The sequence below is a fragment of the Triturus cristatus genome, chromosome 2_1 (genome assembly GCF_964204655.1).
Source record: "Triturus cristatus chromosome 2_1, aTriCri1.1, whole genome shotgun sequence".
Classification (NCBI taxonomy): Eukaryota; Metazoa; Chordata; class Amphibia; order Caudata; family Salamandridae; genus Triturus; species Triturus cristatus.
Window position 1 is genome coordinate 880994294 of NC_140581.1, and position 19274 is coordinate 881013567.

Genomic DNA, 19274 nt, shown 5'->3' on the forward strand with positions numbered 1-19274 from the left:
CATTTGGGACAGACCAAGACCTGTAACAGGCTGGTCAACTATTTCTATCGCCCCCTTATGTCTGGCAAGGTAAAATAGGTTTTGCAGTTCATGTGGCACCTGTCAAGCCAATGGCAAGACAGGGGGCAAGCCTTAGGCTTTCTTGATACCACTGCTAGTGGTTGGAACTCCCTTTGAGAGGGTGGGGATTGATATTGTTGGTCCCCTAGACCCATCAGCTGCTGTCTGGAACCGATATATTGGTGGTAGTGGACCGTGCCACCAGATACACAGAAGCAATTCCCATCAAGATGGTCACTGCTCCCACAGTGGCCAGAGCCCTACTTGGCATCTTCACCAGAGTGGGCTTTCCTTAGGAGGTGTTCCTCAGACTGGGTGACTAACTTTATTTCAACCAATCCGAAGGCGATGTGGTGTTACTTACAAGTTCACCACCCCATATCATCCCCAGACCAATGGTCTGGTGGAAAGATTCAATAAGACCCTGAAGGGCATGATAATGGGCTTTTCTGACAAGCTCAGTAGGAAATGGCATGTTCTCCTTCCATGCCTGCTATTTTCTTACAGAGAGGCACCACAGAAAGGGGTTGGTGTTAGCCATTTTGAGTTTCTGTTTGGCCATCCTGTAAGAGAACCATTGAGTTTGGTTAGAAAGCTCAGGAGAAGCCTCTCAAAGAGTGCAAACAAGTTCTGCTGTTTTATGTGCTGGGCCTGCAATCTCACATGGCAGAGTGCATGAAGAGAGCAAGCAACAATCTGGAGGCCAGCAAAGAGATTATTAAGCTCTGGTATGAACGGAAGGCTACTTTGCCTGAGTGCCATCAAGGGCAGTTGGTGTGGGTGTTGGCGCATGTGACTCCCAAGGCCCTCTAGGACAAGCGGACTAGGCCCTCCCTCATCCGGTTGAAAAAGGGTGAGGTCACTTACCTGGTGGATTCTGGCACCCCCAGACGGCCCCACAGGATACTCCATTTCAACAGATTGAAACTTCACCTAGACAAGGCAGACATGACCATGCTCATGGTCACAGAAGAAGGGTTGGGGGAGAAGGAGCGTCTGTCAGACGTCCTCTCCACCAATGCACAAAATGGGTTAGTGGAGGGTGTATTACTCTATTGACAGACCAGCAGCAGAAAGACTGCAGACAAGTATTGGAGCAGTTTGCTGGACTTTTCTCCCTGACCCCTGGACTCACCACTTGGTATATCCATGAGGTTGACACTGTTGACACCCTACCTGTCGAAAACAAGGCAAACATGTTAGGTTGTCTGACCAGATCAAAACCCAGCATTAAGGTTTAAGTAGCAAAGATTTGGATGTTGGGGTAATTGATCCGTCTGACATTCCATGGGCAAATCCAGTAGTACTGGAGCCCAAGCCCATGCCAAAGGGATAAAGAAAGAATTGAGGTTTTGTCTGGACAACAGAGGTTTGAATGCAGTCACCATGACTTGCGCTCCCCCATACCTAAAGCTGATGAGCTCGTTGACAGGATGGGGGCTGCAAAGTACCTGAGCACACTTAATTTGACCTCGGGTTACTGGCAGATTACCCTCAGTCTAGGAGCACAAGAGAGGTCAGCATTTTCCAACCCAAGGGCCACTTTCAATTCAAGGTGATGCTCTTTGGTTTGAAGAACTTTCCAACTTTCAGTACAGCTTATCTGGATGACATAGCAGTTATTCAGTTACACCTGATGGAAGTGCTTCAGGTCATGCAGCAGGCGGGCCTGACTATCAAGCCAAGAACATTCCAGATAGGGCAAGGTTTAGTGGCGTGCCAGGGCCACCTTGTAGGTTGAGGCCATTTACAACCTCTCCAGTGCAAGATGCACATCATCCTGGATTGGGAAGCTCTTAAGACCCAGACACAAGTCAGGGCCTTCCTTATCCTGACTGGATATACTACAGGAGGTTTGTGAAGAACTATGGAGGCCATGGTGGCTTCCCTGACAGAGCTTACCTCAGAGAAGCAACCCTAAAAGTTAATTTGGACCCCAGAATGTTGGAAGACCCTTGACCCTCTGAAGAGGCTATGTGTTCAGCACCAGTCCTACTGGCCCCTGCCTGCAATAAGCAGTTTGAGGTACAGACAGATGCTTCAGTGCAAGGGATTGAGGCAATAGTGGATGAAGTAAATGAAGAGGGCCAAGATCAACCAATTGCCTTCATTAGTAGACTAATACTCCCCAGAGAGCAAAGATGGGGTGCCATTGAGAGGGAAGCCTTTGTTGTGGTCTAGTCCCTGAAGAAGATAAGGTCAAATCGGGTTGGTACTCACTTCCATGTTCAAACGGACCATAGACCTCTTGGATTACTCATGCAGATAAGGGGGGCGAACACAAAATTGTCGAGGTGGTCCAATTCCCTTTATTGGATGGGCTTCACAGTGGAACACAGAACTGGAGCTGCCCACGCCAATATAGATGGATTTCCCAGGCTTTTCCACTTAGATGATGAGAACTACCAGGTTGTAGGTTAGTTGCCCAACACCTTTTGTCTGGGGGTGTGTGTGTAGGAAAGTCATCCTTTTTGTCTTGATCACCCCCATTTTTGACTGATGCTGGTGGCTACTGACTCTGACAGTACCCTACACTCTACTAACCAGGCCCAGGTCATTGCTCTGACCTCTAAAGGTATGTGGTAATTGGATTAATTCTAATTGGGCACACCCTACCTGTAAGTGAATGAATGAATGAATGAATTCCGATTTCTAAAGCGCACATAGCTGCCCTGAGGCGTCCAAGCGCTGAGCATACCAACTGAGGTTTGGGTTAGGAGGAGGCAGATTCAGCTCCACAGTTATGTAGTGAACAGGAGCATTTTCAGCTGTTTGCGGAAGGAGAGAATATCAGGATTGGATCTAAGATACTGGGGCAGAGCGTTCCACTTCTTAGCTACATTGTAAGAGAAGGAGCGGCCTCCGGACCTTGATTTCTTTCTTGGCGGCACAATGGCTAGATTCGCAGTGGTGGAGCGCAACTGTCTTGTGGGGATATAGGGTGTGATGAGGGGGAGATTGATTGCCGGTCCTAGGGACCTGAAAGTCTGGTGAGCAATGCAGAGTGATTTGAAGTTTACTCTTTCCTTTACAGGGAGCCAGTGCAGTGTCCTCAGTCCGGGTTTTGCTGACGATCTGCGGGGGATTTGTAAGAGTGTTCTGGCTGCACAGTTCTGTATTATTTGCAGCTTGCGCAGGGTGGAGTCCGGAGCTCCAAGATACAAGGCATTACCATAGTCCAGCCGCGATTGAATCAGGCCCAGAACCACGGTTTTCCTTGCTTCAAAGGGGAGAAGAGGCAAGATCTTCCTGATAATTCTCAGGATGCCGAAGCAGGTGGCAGATAGTTTTGTTGCCTGTTGATTGAAAGACAGGGACCTGTCAAGCCAGACACCCAAGCTTTTGATGGCGTCTTTGGGAACAGGGGCAGGGCCTAAGCTGGGAGGCCAGAGAGTGCCTATGGTGGATGGTACGTTGTGACCCAGGAGCATGAGCTCAGTCTTGTCTCCATTGAGTTTGAGACAAGACTTGGTCATCCAGCTCTTGACCATCTCCATACAGCCGGCGAGGTCTACATTAGCTGAGGGTCCACCTGCCCGTGCCAGAGAGATCACCAACTGGGTATCGTCCGCGTAGGTAACGATCTTAATACCATACGAACGGACGATCCCAGCCAGTGGCCTCATATAGACGTTAAATAACGTCGGGCTTAGCGATGATCCCTGCGGGACTCCACACCTTAGAGGCTTGCTAGAGGAGGTGACATTACCTTCATAGACCTGGAAAGATCTGTCACTCAGGTAAGATCTGAACCACTCCAGAGCTTTGTCATATATTCCGATGTCCAGGAGGCGCTGCAGGAGGATACCGTGGTTCACGGTATCAAATGCCGCGCTCAGATCGAGGAGGATGATTGCCACCAAACCTCCCCGATCTAAGATTCTCCTGGACTCCTCTGTGACTGCCAACAGTGCCGTCTCAGTCCCGTGCCTTGGGCGGAAACCAGTCTGGGAGGGATCGAGCAGATGGTGTTGCTCGAGAAAGGTTGTTAATAAGCTGTTTATGTGTTTCTCCAAGATTTTAAGTCCTTAGTATATGGTAGGGAAAGTAGGTTTAAGGACCCCAGTATACTTAATGCACATACGTGTGCTCTGTTGTGGTGTCTAGGATCATTTTAGGATTGTAACATTTTATTAAGTTTGTTCACAATTTCCTATGCCTAGTTTCATTGGCTGGTGAGGTGACAAGAAGGTTTCGGGGTGGGGGAGAGGGTGCGAAGGGGAGGCAAATGGAGATGGGGGAAGGAGGAGGAAACAGAATCAAACATCTTCAATAAACAATAACAAAAGAAAGACAAACCATGCTCATTTCACATTCTTAAATAGTCATCACTCTTCTTTTTTCATCTGAATCGTCCGTAGAGGTGGTGGTCGTAATCTGCAATATTTGCAAATATTTTGGGCATGTGAGTTCTTGGTATACTCCAGAAAGGTCTTTTATACATGTTTCCCATCTTTTCTCAAACTTGGGTAAGGTGTGACTGATTACTGCTGTCAATTTTTCCATTCATAATAAGTGCCATAGTTTGTGCAGCCAGTCTACCTGCGTTGGGATAGTATCAGTGCCCCATTTTGATAATAAGACGTGCTTTGCCGCGCAGAGTGGCAAGTTAATAGTCTTCCCTTTATTGGAATATAATGGGTAAGTTTGTGTATTGGGTAGTCCTAACAGGACATAGCTATGAAACCAGGGTATTTCAGTGTCGAACATCTTATCGATGTCTGCCAGGACCTCCCTCCAGTATCTGTGGAGCTTGGGGCAGCAAGTGGGTGAGTGTACCTGAATGGGTGCAGTGTTGCCAACATGTATCCTCCCTTTCTTTTTGCCATTGAGTCAGACGAGCTGGGGTATAGTGCCCGTTATGGGCTAGCTTTAAAAGTGTTTCCTTGCCTGAGGCGCTGGTAGAGGAGATGTGTGCACGTTGTAGGATGACTGTCCATTCCTTGCCGGTAAATCTGTCCTCGCATTCTAGCTCCCACCTCTTCCTTGCCGGTGTTTGTAAAGGGGTGGTCTGGGAGTTTAGAAAGGAATATATGTCGGAAAAGATGCGGGAGTCGTCCTTTCTGGACAAAAGCTAGCGTTCAAACAGGGTCAATCATCTGTTAGCATCAGACCTAATATCAGGAAGGATCACCCAGTGTTGGATTGCAAGATAATGCCAATATTGTGAGTCTGGGAGCACAAAATCCTGTCAGACCGCTTTAAAGTCAAACATGCCTCTCACGTCAAACAAGTCTCCGATTCGCTTGTAGTTGGCCTCCTGCCAACGTATGAAAGCATTCTCCTGTGTGGCCTTCGGAAAGTCTGGGTTACCTATGATATGCGTGAGTGGGAATATCTGTGTAGAGAGCTGCTTAGAGGAGTACACCTTATCCCAAAACCATATTGTAGCTCTAACCACAGGTGAGATGTAGATTGCCGGCGGACAGTGCTTGTGCAGGAGCCATGGAATTTTCCAGATGTGGATCTGAGCCACCGCCTGGTCTAGAAAACACCAGTGCTTCTTGGTCAGTGTGCGCTGCCACTCCACCATGGAGCGCAGTTGTGCAGCTTGGTGATATCTTGCCAGTTTCAGTATGACCACCCGTCCCTTGGCCATTGGTAGATAGGTCCGCTCTTTCTCTATCCGAGCCCGCTTACCCTCCCATATGAAGGCCTCAAGGGCAACTTGTAGCTTTATAAACTGGTTGGTGCCAACGGCAGTACCTGCATAAGATAGAGGATTTTTTGCAACAGAGTTACTTTAACCGCTGCAGTGCGTCCCAACCAGGAGATTAGACCCTGTGCCAGGACTGTATAGGGGATCTCACCGTCTTTAATAGTTCCAAGTAGTTTTGCTTCACCGAGCCTTCTATGGTACGGAGAATGTGAAATCCCAAATACTGATTCCCCGTTGCACCCACAGGAAAGGAAAGTCCGGTGCCAACTGTAGTTGCTTGTCATGCAGGATAGTGATATTAAGTGCTTTGGACTAGCAGTATTCACCTTAAAGCCAGAGACCACACCAAATGCTGTGAGTTCCTCAAGGAGCGGGGGCAGTGATTGACGTGGGTTTGTGATGGTTAACAACATGTCATCTGTGTATAGGGCTATTTTATGGGATTGGCCTCCCAACCAGACTCCCTCTATTTGTGGGTGGTGTCGGATGCGCTCCGCCAAGGGCTCCATATAGAGCGCAAATAGAAGTGGCGAGAGCAGACAGGCCTGGCGAGACCCCCTGGAGATGAGAAGGGTCGGGGACTGTGCGTTGTTTACCTTGCCCATTGCTTTCGGTTCCGCATACCCAGCCCAGATCCATCGTCAGAATCTGGGCCTAGGTCCACTGCCTCCAGCACTGCGCGCAAGAATGGCAAATGGATATGATCAAAGGCATTTTTGACATTGATTGATAGAAATAAAGACAGTTTTTCGTCTCTAATGATGTGTTCCTGGTCTCCGTCTATTAGGTCCTGTGCTCGCAATCTGTGTGGCAGCAACTTCCCTGCGTTGTTCCCCCGCGTAATATTTCTGTCTCGTTGGTAACAATGCATACTTTGCAGCATCCATGACAAGTGCTCTAAGCTGCTTTCGCGCTATGGTCATTTGAATTCTAGTTTTATGTGAGCCTGTGCGTTGGTGAGCCTCCTCCAACTCTTTCACCGTGCCTTCTAGGCTGACGCGTTTCATTGCACGTTCCTTGTTGAGTCTAACTGCTATCGCTATATACGTGCCCTTAATTACTTCCTTTAGAGTATCCCAGAACGTTGCTATTGTTGTGTGTGGAGTATCATTAATTGCTAGGTAGTCTACTATGGCTTTCCCCACTTCCTTGATCACTGCATCATACAATAGCACTTTAGGATTGAGATGCCACGATTTACAACCCCGGTGTGTGGTCGGGAGCTGTAGGTCCAGCTGAATGGGGCATGATCCAAAAGGGACGCCACATCGATAGTGGCCTGTGTTACTCTTGGACATAGTGGGGTGGAAATGAGGAGGTAGTCAATTCTAGCATAAGATTGGTGTGCAGCTGAAAAAAAGGAATAGGACCGTGTAGTCGGGTGAACTGACCGCCATATATCTGGCAACCCCGCCTCTGATAGCCAACATGTTCCCTGTGGGGTAAACATCCCTGTATTCCCTGGTGGCAGGGGAGTTCTATCTATAGAGGCATCTGGTATCAGGTTAAAATCACCCTCCTATCACTAGGATGGAGTTAGGCGATGTAAGTGCAGTGGCAATTGCCTTGCGTATAGATGGCTCCTGGTGATCATTAGGGACATAGATAGGGACATTAGGGACTTCGATAGAGGCGATAGTAAATGTGTGGTTGAAGAGGGACACACACAGGGCTATCAATCGTCCTAATTTTCCTTAAAAATGTGTGGGCGCTAGGATTGCGACCCCTGCTTTTTTCCACTGGCCGGAAGACCAGAATTGGCGATCGAACCATCTAGAGCGCATTCTGCTCCAATCCTTTTTCTGGAGATAAGTCATATGTCACATTGGGATGCTATAAGCTGTGTTAGAAGTGCTATTCTTTTGATTGGCAAGTTTAGACCCCTCACATTCAAGCTACCTATGCGCACCATGTCCCAGGGAGAGTGACATAGCTGTCTGGGTCCTGTGCACAGCGGCCTAGAGCCCCATACCCCCAAAAATTAGTGGAGTGTGACAGTGTGGCTAGGCGCTGAGTATGATGACATTTAACTAACGTACTAATATTAACAATTAATAAAACAGTGGCACCAACAGGTGCAAAACTTGCAGTTTTATAGTGAGGGTCCATGTCATTTGTCATCCGCATCAGTGTTATTAAGAAGAGTGGGGAGGTCTGCAGCCCCCGCCGCTACCAGCTAATGTTGGCTGAGGTGTGGCACATCCCGAGGGTAGCCAGCTTGACCCCTCCTACAGGTCCCGATGGACACACAATGCACCATCAGTCAGCCTCTCTTTCCAGGGATCGATGTTGCTCCGTGAGTAGTTGTAGCAGGGCTCAGTGTTCTTTGATGCTTTCAGTCTTTGTTGGCTTGCTTATCTGTTGATGCAAACGATTTCTTGAGTGTCGTCTGCGACGTGATTCTCGGGAAGGTAGCTGAGAGAGTGTCTGCTGAGGCGACGAGTCCTGATCGAGCTCTATGCCTAGAATCTCTGCTGCCTCGGGGGGCGTGCGCACTGCCCGGGTCTTGCCCAGCCATGCAAAGACCAAGCGGAATGGATGAACCCATTTATACCGTACTCCTTTGTCTCTCAAAAACAATACAGCCATTTGGTGGGGGGAGATGTGTTATCTGGCGAAGTCAGGGAGAGGAAGGGGGCTGGAGATAAGCTGGACTTCAAAGGCAGGAGAACAGTTGTCATAAGACCTGGGCCAGCCCCCACTTTGAAAATCCCAAGCTGTTTGGGAGCCCCGCCAATTAGATTAAAAGTGGGGCTGGAAGGGGAGTGTAGTGAGTTGTTAGCCACACCTTTTGGTTGGGTTACACAGATGCAGACACTCACACACCAAGGAGAGATTTTCTCTATTTTGATTTTTGGATAACAGTTCATTCTGGGTCAAAATTATGCCACACTTCACAGGAAGTGGTCATAGCAGAGGGAAGTACCTTTACCTCTAATGGTTGGGGTGCCCTCCCCACCCCTCTTTTGCCAGCCCAGAATGGAGGATAAATATAGGAGAGCTGCAGGATCCTCTAAACACTGCCTGGAATAAAAGGAGGACTGCCCTGCCGGCACCTGGGCTACATCACAACAGGCTTGCACCCAAAATGGCTGCCCCTGCTGCCCTCTCAAGGCTCCACAAAGAAACAACCATGCCTGACTTAAAGGAAAAAGAGTGGACTCCCTGATCAGCAGCAGGAAAAACAGAGCTGGAATAAGCCATCTGCAAGCCCAAAGAAAGGATCATCCCAACTAGATTTTTCCTGTACTGTGCAAGTGCATTGTGGGGAATTGAGTCCTAGTCCCCAAGAGGTGATCCAGGGTCTCTGAACCCCTGGACTGAACTAGTGGACACCTATTTCCCCAAAGGAATAAAGAAACTTCAAGATTTAAAAGTTTAGAAATTCTGGAAAGTTTTGCAGAAAAGCTCTGGGAGGAGACTGGCTCGATGTCGAGAGTCAAGATGCCATCGTGGATTCGCAAATCGGCCTGACTGCGCTGGTTTGTCCTGCTGAAATCTCCAGAGCTCCTCGCCATCGAGGACAAAGACTTTCAGAGACTCACTGAGGCATCATGCTGCAGCAGGCCGCCATCGTCTAATCGAACTTTGGATCCAAGAAGCCAGAGGACCCACTAATGAGCCTGTTGCAGAGAGAAACGCTCCAAGAAAAAGATTAAGCCAGAAGGTGAACTTTTGACCGGGACCTAGCACTCAGCTTATCCGACCTGTGCTCCATTGCGGTCGGCATAAAACCTTTACTTTGTCCCAATGCAGCATGACCAGATAGCTGTGAGTGGCACTTTAAGCGTTCTGGCTCTAGAATGAGCAATCTTTGATTTAGCGTTTAAAAATTCATATCTCCGGTTTACTACATTGGATTTTGTCTTTTCGGTGTGATTTTAAAGAAAAATTATTCTATATTTTTATAAATTGGTGTTGGATTTTTATTTTGTTGTGTCTTTTACTTATTTACTTTTTTGTTGCTATTAAAGGCTGTACATATACCTGTCTCCTAAATTAAGAGTGCCCATTTGCCAAGCTACCAAGGGTTGAGCAAGGATTCATTTTGGAGACTTGACTGGACCTTAGTCTTTTATTTTTTTTTTTTTTATTTTTTTTTTTATTGAGCAGAGCAGAGCAACGACATAGCATCCAAATACAGAGTACAATTTATGATAACAAGATGTTATAAATACAAAGAATTCAGAATTAGAAACCTCTAAAGAGTACTAAATAGCCTTCCCATCTTAGCTCCTTCCTTTATGTTGCTAAAAGTAGTAATCAGAAAAACTAATCCATATTGAGGAAGGGATGTAATGTACTAAACAGCAGACCATAAAATGCTAAAGGGAAAGATATAATATCCGTTGTTAATAAGCAGCAATGTATAGAAAAAAAGTGCTAGTGCTTCTCAAGTATAGTCATTAGGAGACAGAAAAGTGCAAGTGCGTCGATTTATGAGACGACGGCGGTAAAGTGCTTTGGGAAAAGATTTGATAACCATCATTATAGAATTGTAGCAGCAATTACATAGAAAAAAGGTGCTAGTGTTTTTCAAAAAAAAAAAAAAGAAAGAAAAAAGTGCTATTGCGTCTATCTACAGGGACTACTATAGTTTATAACAGGATATGATTCAATTTCCTATGCTTTACCCCTAAAGAAAGCCCCAGAGATATTGATAGATTCTGAAGAAGAAATGCAAAAAATCACAAAGAAAGGCATTTGATTGTATAAAACTACTACAATTATTGACAGCATGACCCAGACATTGTTCAGTTTCCTTTATCTTTTTCCAGATCACTAAAATACTTCCAGTTTTTCTCAAATTTCTTAATGGCACCCACCCGGCCTGCATATGCTCTTTCAAAATTACAAGTTCTTCTCATTTTCATCCACCATTTCAAGTGAGAGGGAGCATCGGTGGACTTCCAATTTTGTAGAATTAAGGATCGGGCAACCATACATGAAATAAATAGAAAAGTCTCTTCATCCCTATTAATTATCGTTCTGTTTTTCGTGATACCAAACAAAGCCAATTCGGCCTCTGGCTGAATATTTTTCCCAATTGCCCTTCCCAAATCCGCAAAAATTGTATTCCAGAATAGATTTAGTTTCTGGCAAGAGAAGAAAATATGGTGCCAGCCACCTTGACCATTAGCAAGAAATTTTCCCCAGGGCCTCCGGTGTCAAATAGGCTAACCAGCGTGATAGAAAGGCCATCCTTTTAAAGTTAGCTGCTCTTAGTGCTTTATTGCCTAAACGGCAGATCGTCTCCCAGTCTTTACATTGAAGGCTGCATTGTGTCACGTGGTCTATTTTTCTTAGGTGGCTTTCAACAAGTGGCATATGATTTTGTTGAAGTAGCAGCCTATACCAATTCCCTATACCCATTATTTTGGCTCCGTATAGGGCTACAGCTAGTTCAGATGGAGAGTTAATAATACCATGTATTTTCCTTATAAAATATACGATTTGTATATATTCGAAAAAAGTAGGTCTATTCGGGCTGTTTGCTCTGGACATCACCTCTTGCCACGAAATTATTCGATTAAGAATGGAAAAGTGTCTTAATTCTTTTAGCCCGCACTTTTCCCATCTAATTAAATGACTTTTGTTTAGTTGGAGCCCGAGATCTAAACATTCCCTCAAACTCAAGAATTGCCAGTCTTTTTTGAAAGACACTGAAGTCTAGAATGATATTCCCTTAAGGTCTTTTATCGGGTTTTTTTGGGATATTTGGAAGTCTTTAGGAACACTTGTAAATTGGAGCTATTTTCCTGAAGCATTTTTTCCAAAAAGAAACTGTCTCGCTTAGATGTCGAGCCCATCAGTCCCGCCACTATATTTAAAAAGGCGGCCTCATAATATATTTTCACAGCTGGTAGGGCAAGACGACCCTGTGAGGTAGATAGTTGTACTATTGGTAGTTTAACCCTGGAAACATTTTTCCCCCATACAAAACTTCTGAACATCGTCTCAATTTCTTTAAAAAAGGAGAGCTTGATTTTTATAGGGATATTACTAAATAAAAATATAAGCAACGGAAGTATTGACATTTTGATAAGAGATACCCTGCCCACAATTGAGAGTGGTAATAAAAGCCACTGATCCAAAAGCTTCTTAATTTTATCTTTCATCCTGGTGTAATTTAATTCAAACAGCTGGTGGTAATGAGAGTTAATGTAAATTCCTAAATACCTAATCGGATCTTTATTGGCTGCTTGTGTTTTTAAGTCCGATGGGAGATAATTAAGATCAGTATTTAAAGCTAGTATTTCTGTTTTATTGGAGTTTATTTTATAACTACCAATTTGTTCAAATTCTCTAAATTCTTTTAAAACACTCTCAATATTTTCTTTATCGGGCCTCAGATATAAAATAATGTCGTCAGCAAATAATTTTATTTTGGACATTCTGAAGACCGGAGATCGAATAGCAGCATTATTTCTAATCTTGATTGCTAAAGGTTCAATAAAAAAGGTGAATAGCAACGGTGAAAGAGGGCAACCCTGCCTGGTCCCTCTATTAATTTTTATCGAGCCGACAGTTTTCATATTAATAAAAATCTGGGCCGAGGCATCTTGATAAATGATACGTAGCATATTGACAATCTGGGCTGGAAATCCAAATTGTCTTAGGGTAAAAAACAGGGTGCTCCAGTTGACTAAGTCAAAAGCTTTTTCCGCGTCTACCATAACAATGCATGCTGGGGTTAAGTTGGTATTAAAATAGTCCAAAGCTTGAATTAGAAATTCGGTGTTGGCTGCCATGGATCTGCCGGCTATGAAACCTGTCTGGTCGCTACTAATCACCTCTTGAGCCGCAAATGTAAAACGTTTGGCCCATATTTTCATTAAAATTTTATAGTCAGAATTTAAGAGACTTATGGGCCGATAGGAGTTGATATTTTCGGGGTTTTTGTCTTTCTTCACGCATGACACGATTGTCGCCTCCTTAAATATTTCCGGTATGCGACCTCCCTCTTTAATGTTGTTAAATAATTGTTTCAGAGGGGTCAGCAATTCTTTTAAAAATAGTTTATAAAATTCGTTGGGAAATCCATCTGGCCCGCATGCTTTTCCCCGGCTGTTTCCTTTACAGAAGTTGATATTTCTATTATTTCAATCTCTGATTCTAGTTGGGAAACCCGACTCTCAGAAAGTTTAGGAAATGCGACGTTGGAAAAATAATTAAAAATCATATCGTCGCCTGTTGAATATTCCGTTGCGTAGATACTGTGGTAATGTGGAACAAAAATCTGTGAGATCCTTTCCCTGTCAACTTCATCATGACCAGTCTGAGGATCTTGTATCTTTAAAATGAATGCTGACTCCTGTTTTTTCCTAGTTGCATTTGCTAACAATTTACCTATTAACTGATTTTCTTCATAGACTTTTTGCTGGTACATTTTGGAACTACAGATCTCTTCTAGGATGAAGAAATCCCGCAAGATAGTTTTTGCCTGTTCGAATTCGTTGGGACATTTCCGATCCCGGAGAATATGTTCTTTCTCGACTGCAGCCTGGAGTTGAGCTATTTTAAGCGATCTTGTTTTGGCCTGGGCTGCCGTAAAGGCAATAATCTGACCATGGGCAGCAGCTTTAAACCCACCCCAAACAGAGAACACATTAGCGATGTTGGAATTTAGTTAAAAAAATTCCAAGATCCATTCCCTAAAATCCTTTACCCAGTCCTGGTTTTGGAGGAGAGTACGGTCGAGCTGCCACCTCGGCCGCTCCCTTTTCCCGCCATCTATTGCGATCTTAAGTTCGATTTTAGCGTGGTCAGAAAAAGGATTGCACCCGCTATCAATTTTTAAAATTTGAAGAGATCTGGATATAAGATAAAAATCGATTCAAGATGCAGTGGCGAAGCGATGTGAATAACAAGTACATTTTGTGTCTTCCGGATTCCTAATTCGCCAAGGATCTACCAGTTGATATTCTTTTTTTAGGGCCTCCACCGCTCTTAGAGTATATGGTTTTAATTGTTTTTTATTTTTATTTGATGTGTCTTTCTTCAAGTTTTGTATGAAATTAAAATCACCTCCTAGTATGATCTGTCCCGGAATTCCCCTCAAAGACTCATGAATTTTAATCAAGCTTTCGGTCTCGTCAGTAACAGGGCCGTAGTAATTGACAAGATTGAAAGATTTTCCCTGCAATTTACCCATTACCCATATCCATCTTCCCTGTATGTCTCTCTGAACTTGTAGGATTTCCCAGGGTATTTTTCTCGAAAGATAAATTGCAACTCCCCTCTGGGCCAACCCAGCTGATGCGAAGAAAGCGTGGGAGAAAAATCTGGGTAGAAAAAGTTTTGGAGAGTTTGATTTTAGGTGCGTCTCTTGAAAATATACTATTTGGGGGTCAGATGAAATTAACCATTTTATGAGAGCGCCATATTTTTGCTTATTTAACATTCCATTGGCATTGACTGACAAGATTTTACAATTGCTAAAATTCATTTAGATTTTTCGTTACAGATAAGCTTAAGTTTCTAATCATATAATTCCTATGTCGTTTACTCCTGCCCCTGCTCCTTTTCTTTTTTGCTCCGATTCCCCTCCTCCCTTACTCCCCTTAGAATGTGGATATCCCAACCACGCCAACCACATTTCACCCTTCCCTCCTTCAATCATGGGTGTCATGGTATTACACCCGGGTGACCCTTGTACCCCAGTGACCCCCCCCACCAGAACCACGAAATGTGCTTCCTCAGATTATTGACCTTGCGAGATCTCCTTTAATAAAGCCTGGGCCTCCTCCAGATCTGAAAAAATAAAAAATTTGCCCTTAACTAGCACTCTAAGTTTAGATTGCTGAGCTATAGAGGCTTGGGCTCCATGAGATTTAAATAACTGGAGGAGTTTTACAAATTCTTTTCTTCTTCGAGCTGCTAAAGCAGTCATGTCTGCAAATATACGACATTTTGAGGTTGCGTTAATGGAGAACTGTCTCTGCTGAATAGCTTTCGTCAAGATTTTCTCCTTGATTCGATAGTCAGCAAAATTTAGCAGGATTGTTCGCGGCATAGTAGAGTTCGGAAAAGGATGTGGAGGAACCCGATGAGCCCTGGTGATTGTGAGGTCCCCCTCAAATTCAGGAAGCACGGTCTGCTTAATGAATGTATTTACCCATTGTAGCGTTTGTGAATTTTCGATGCCTTCCGGAACCCCCACTATTCTTAGATTTGATCTTCGTGAATGGCCCTCAATGTCCTCCAGTCTATTTTCCAAGAGTTTCCTCTTATTTGTTGCTTCCTTTGCCTCACACAAGACCACATTGACTTGGTCCTCCAGCACTGAGATCCGAGCCTCTGCCTCCTGGAGTTTGGCAGGAAATCCAGACATTGCCTCCTCAATCTTCCCCAGGCGTGCATGTAGGGCCGCAATTTCCAGTTTCTGGGTCCTTTTGATTTCGCGAACTTCATCTAAAATTAAATTCAGCATGTCCCTGACATCCAATTGATGGGTACTGGTAGTATAAGCGGACTGGTCTGTCTGATCGGGATAACTCTGCCTTTCAGCTGTATTAGTAGTTGTCCCCCCGGTAATGGCTTCTCGCGGGGGGTTAGGCAGGGTTGCGTTAAGTAATACTGACCCCTGCTCTAAAAGGTCAGCTTCTACCGGCGATACATTAGATTCAAGATTTTGATAGCTAGCCTGGCTAGCCTGGCTATGGTTTTGATCCTTTACACCTTCTGGGTTGACTCGATGGACAGTATCTTTATCGATTAGAGTTCTTTTTGCGTTAGCGGAACCTTGGACGGCTGGGAGAGGTACTGATTCGACTGGTCCAGATTTAGATAGATCTAGGATTGACTCTAACAAGGGCGATGGAGGGATAGTTTTTTTGAAAAATAATGGAAACTGTTTGGCCCCATTCGAATCAATCCTTAGGCTACCTGAGACCATATTATCTGTATCAACCCCTGTCACCTCAGTTCCTGGGGATATAACAGGGAATCGTTCTTCTTCAGAGCTTTCCAGAGTGCTATCAAGCCCCTGAGTGTTAATATTAATTTCTCTGATTCCCTTGGAGGCTAGTCGTGTACTTTCTTTAGCCAAGGCTCGGCGAGTTTTAGTTTTAGACCGTGCTGCTGTATCGAGTTTTGTAGCCATGCCTCCTTGTTTCAGTGGTTTTCCCATATCTTGAACTCCCCTCTTTTATCTTTGACCTTTCCTCCCCTTTTCAGTAAAAGTCACTGGACTCCTTTACGCCGTAACGCTCTTTCCTCTTTTCACTGAACACCAGTCTCCACTACCTTCTAAGAACACAGCACAGGCAGCAACAGAGGCGGTGAAATTTCGTTCCGCCCCACCTTCTGGAATCCCTCAGGGGGGGTCAAAGCAAAATATTCACATTAATTCAGATTAATTCTGGTCTCATCCCCTGTACACCTACGTTGCTTCAGTATGGCATACCGTCCTGGGGAGGCTTTAAAGGTAATAGGTGGTGGGGGGAGTCAAAAATGGGAGATAAGTAACACAGTGTCCTTCCCCTTGAGCGACTTACGATTCACTAGAAGAGAGTGAACGCAGAGTCTCCCCGGCTGTGTTCACCCAGCTTACCGGGATATCGGATACTGGATTCCTTTTCACCTCAACAATGTCCGCGGTGAAGATGGGGAGGTTGAGACAGCTGAGAGGCTCGATGTTTACAGCGTCTCCCGAGTCAGTCTCTAAATACAATCATCTGCATACCGGCTCGCTCCCCGGACCTCTCAGCGCCGCACCGTTCCATTCCATTCTTTCTCCTTCTGAGTTCGGCTATCCTTCCGACCCTCAGTGCCCTCCGGTACAGGCAGCATAGGCAGCAGGATTGCTTGCGGCTTCCTCCTTCCTTAGTGCACACAGCAGCAGCAGCAGCGCGAACAGCAGAACGCCGAATCCACCATTCCAAAGGGCGGGTCAATGGGGCAGCGGTCACCTGTGGCTAAGCGGAGGTGTGGTCCGCCGTAGCCATCCCCCCGTGCAGTGCTGCATAACTTGACTGGACCTTAGTCATTGCGATATTATTGCTAGCTTTAGGTGAATACCCCCACATACTAATAATCCACTTTCCTACAGGTGCTATATGCAAAACAGGTGCTGGCCAGATCTGTATTAGGGAAACTCGTGTTTGCTTTTAATTTTAGAATAAATATTCCATTCGACCAAATAGATTGTTGGTGATCACTTGAACATCAACCATTAATACTCCAAAACACAATGCTATATAAGCTTCTATAAAATTAATGCTGTACTAGAACTGTAGGTAATGTGGTTCACTCTCATGGATGTCACAGACACCGCTTGTCACAAATAAAACATTTTATCTGTGTCCACGTGGCACTAGATTTTGTGTTAATTAATTATCAAATTGACATCTGTTTCTGAAGTATAGGAAAAGTGTATCAGTTTGTTGTTCGTTAAGCTTCTCCTTCATGTGACTAGACCAATATAGCATAAGGGACAAGCTGCTGGTTTTCCAAGCCTGATTATCTATATAGCTTACATGATAGACGACTGAATATGCATGATATGACAGGCTGCATTGAGGATGCGCAAAGCACGTAAATGCTTAGAAAAGGTGCATGGGGAAACAGCCTTTACTATGCAGTACCATTGCAATGCAGGCAATACAATGAATGCATTGTTACCATGTGTTCCATTACCACGTACGTCGTTAACAATGACTTGCATTAGGGAACGTGTTGTTGGATTTTAAATCCAACACCTTCCCTACTGTTGCACAGACTGGAGTTGGAATAGTAATAAATAATATTCCAAAGTCCAGCGCTTCCCTAAGGAAAGTCTTTGTACCGACTTGCATTGTAATGAGCTGTGTGGTAACAACGTGTTTGTTGTATTGCCCACCTTGTAAAAGCATGCATGATTGTGTCATACATCCAGGTGCAGCCTCATTTATAAACCAAGAACCCGTTAACTTTGTACTAACTGCAGAAATCTTTTCAGCGCATATTCGCTCATTCAATTATAGATTGTATACTAATTTTTAGCAAAGTATATGTAACTCTATATATGTAGTGCAATTATATTGAACATAGTAAACGTTTTTTGGAGCCCACATTTCTGCTATTTTTATATTATTCTCCAGGTCGCTATGGAAGAATCCGGACTCCTTTCTCCCCGAACGCTTCCTCGATAAAAATGGGCAACTCAATCGGAGCCTTCAGGAAAGTGTTCTAACATTTGGAATGGGAGTGCGGATGTGCCTAGGAGAGGATGTCGCCCGTAATGAAATATTCCTCATGCTTGCCACTGTTCTTCAACGGCTGAAGTTAGAGCCCAATCCACAAGAGAAGTTGGACCTCACACCAGTGAATGGCTTGGCAATGAAACCGAAGAGATATCAAATTAAAACTGTACTGCGCAGATAATTATTTTTCGCTATATTCTGTTTGATATCAAAAGAGAAATTGTTTGCCTTGCTTGAAAGTTCACTCACTCTAGGTATATTAATTCACCTTCCATAATGTTTTAGCAACAATACAGTGGGCACTGTTCTAGTTTTGACTTGATTAAAAATCCCTGCAAAAATTCTTATCCAGCACGTTCCTTAAACATATATGAGCTATTGTACAATGCTATATTTTTACTTTGATGACATTTGTTAAGGTTATCTGGTCCTATTGTTACCGTAAGGATTTAAACTTAAGTAAGGTTTATGAACACAGGCTGTGATATAGTTAAAAAGTGAAGTGCCTTCATGCTGTTGAATTGTTGTGGGGTCCCTTATACATGCAATTGACGAGTGCCAAACTTAGTTATTTAGGTATTTATACATTTGACTACTCGTTTGTTGTTGATAGAAGAAGCCACAGTTTGTTACAGATTCCAGTGAAATAAAAAAATAAAGCCAATGTAGACTTGTGTATGAGATCTCATACTGCATTGCCAAAGGCTTACACTGGACGGTCTAACAAAACGGCTGGAATTGATTTGTGTTCAGCTCTGAACTAAAATGACAGGTGTTGATCTAAGATACTCCCTTTATTTACAAATAACTGATTACTAAATTCTCAATGTCTTCACTCACAGAACTGTCTTTTCTAGTTTGGTTTTTAAGGCTGTACTGATTGTTTAACTTAGTATACATGCATATTCATTAGCAGACTTGTCTGGCATGGATATTTGATACTTTGGTTATTGTTTTGGGTGGTCATGCTTTTGCTAATCACAAGACCACTATTAGCTTGAGTTTCAAAGTCAGATCTATGAAAAACCAAAGGTAAAGAATGAAAGAAATAAACTTTGCTGGCTTTTTTAATTGCAATTTAGAGGACTAGTCTTTTAGTGTGTATAAATATTTCACGGCTATATCCTTAAAAAAGCCATTAAGGCAGAATGCTCTACAACTGTGGAGCTGTTTCAGAAATCATTTTGTACACCAACTATGCTTCCAGGCTTCAAAGGTACCAATTTGTGAATTTAAAATTGACAGTAGGGATTGGAGGAATTTTAGATTTGTAAGGTGACTGTAGGGTTGAACATTCATTTCCCATCATCATGTCATATCAGTCAGGTTTTATCCTTCTGTGCAACTGGCATGTTTTGCTGTGTAGGAAA

The 19274-nt window shown here is 44.1% G+C and overlaps 1 protein-coding gene across 1 annotated transcript in view; it reads left to right on the top strand.

Moving 5' to 3' along the window:
- Positions 1-18981, top strand: part of LOC146866027 (cytochrome P450 1A1-like) — a 133803-nt gene extending 114822 nt beyond the window's left edge. Inside the window, exon 7 of the mRNA XM_085633045.1 lies at positions 17803-18981. Coding sequence (XP_085489171.1) covers positions 17803-18085 — 283 coding nt within the window. The 3' untranslated portion in view covers positions 18086-18981. The remainder of the gene's footprint in view (positions 1-17802) is intronic.
- The last annotated feature ends 293 nt before the right edge of the window (positions 18982-19274 follow it).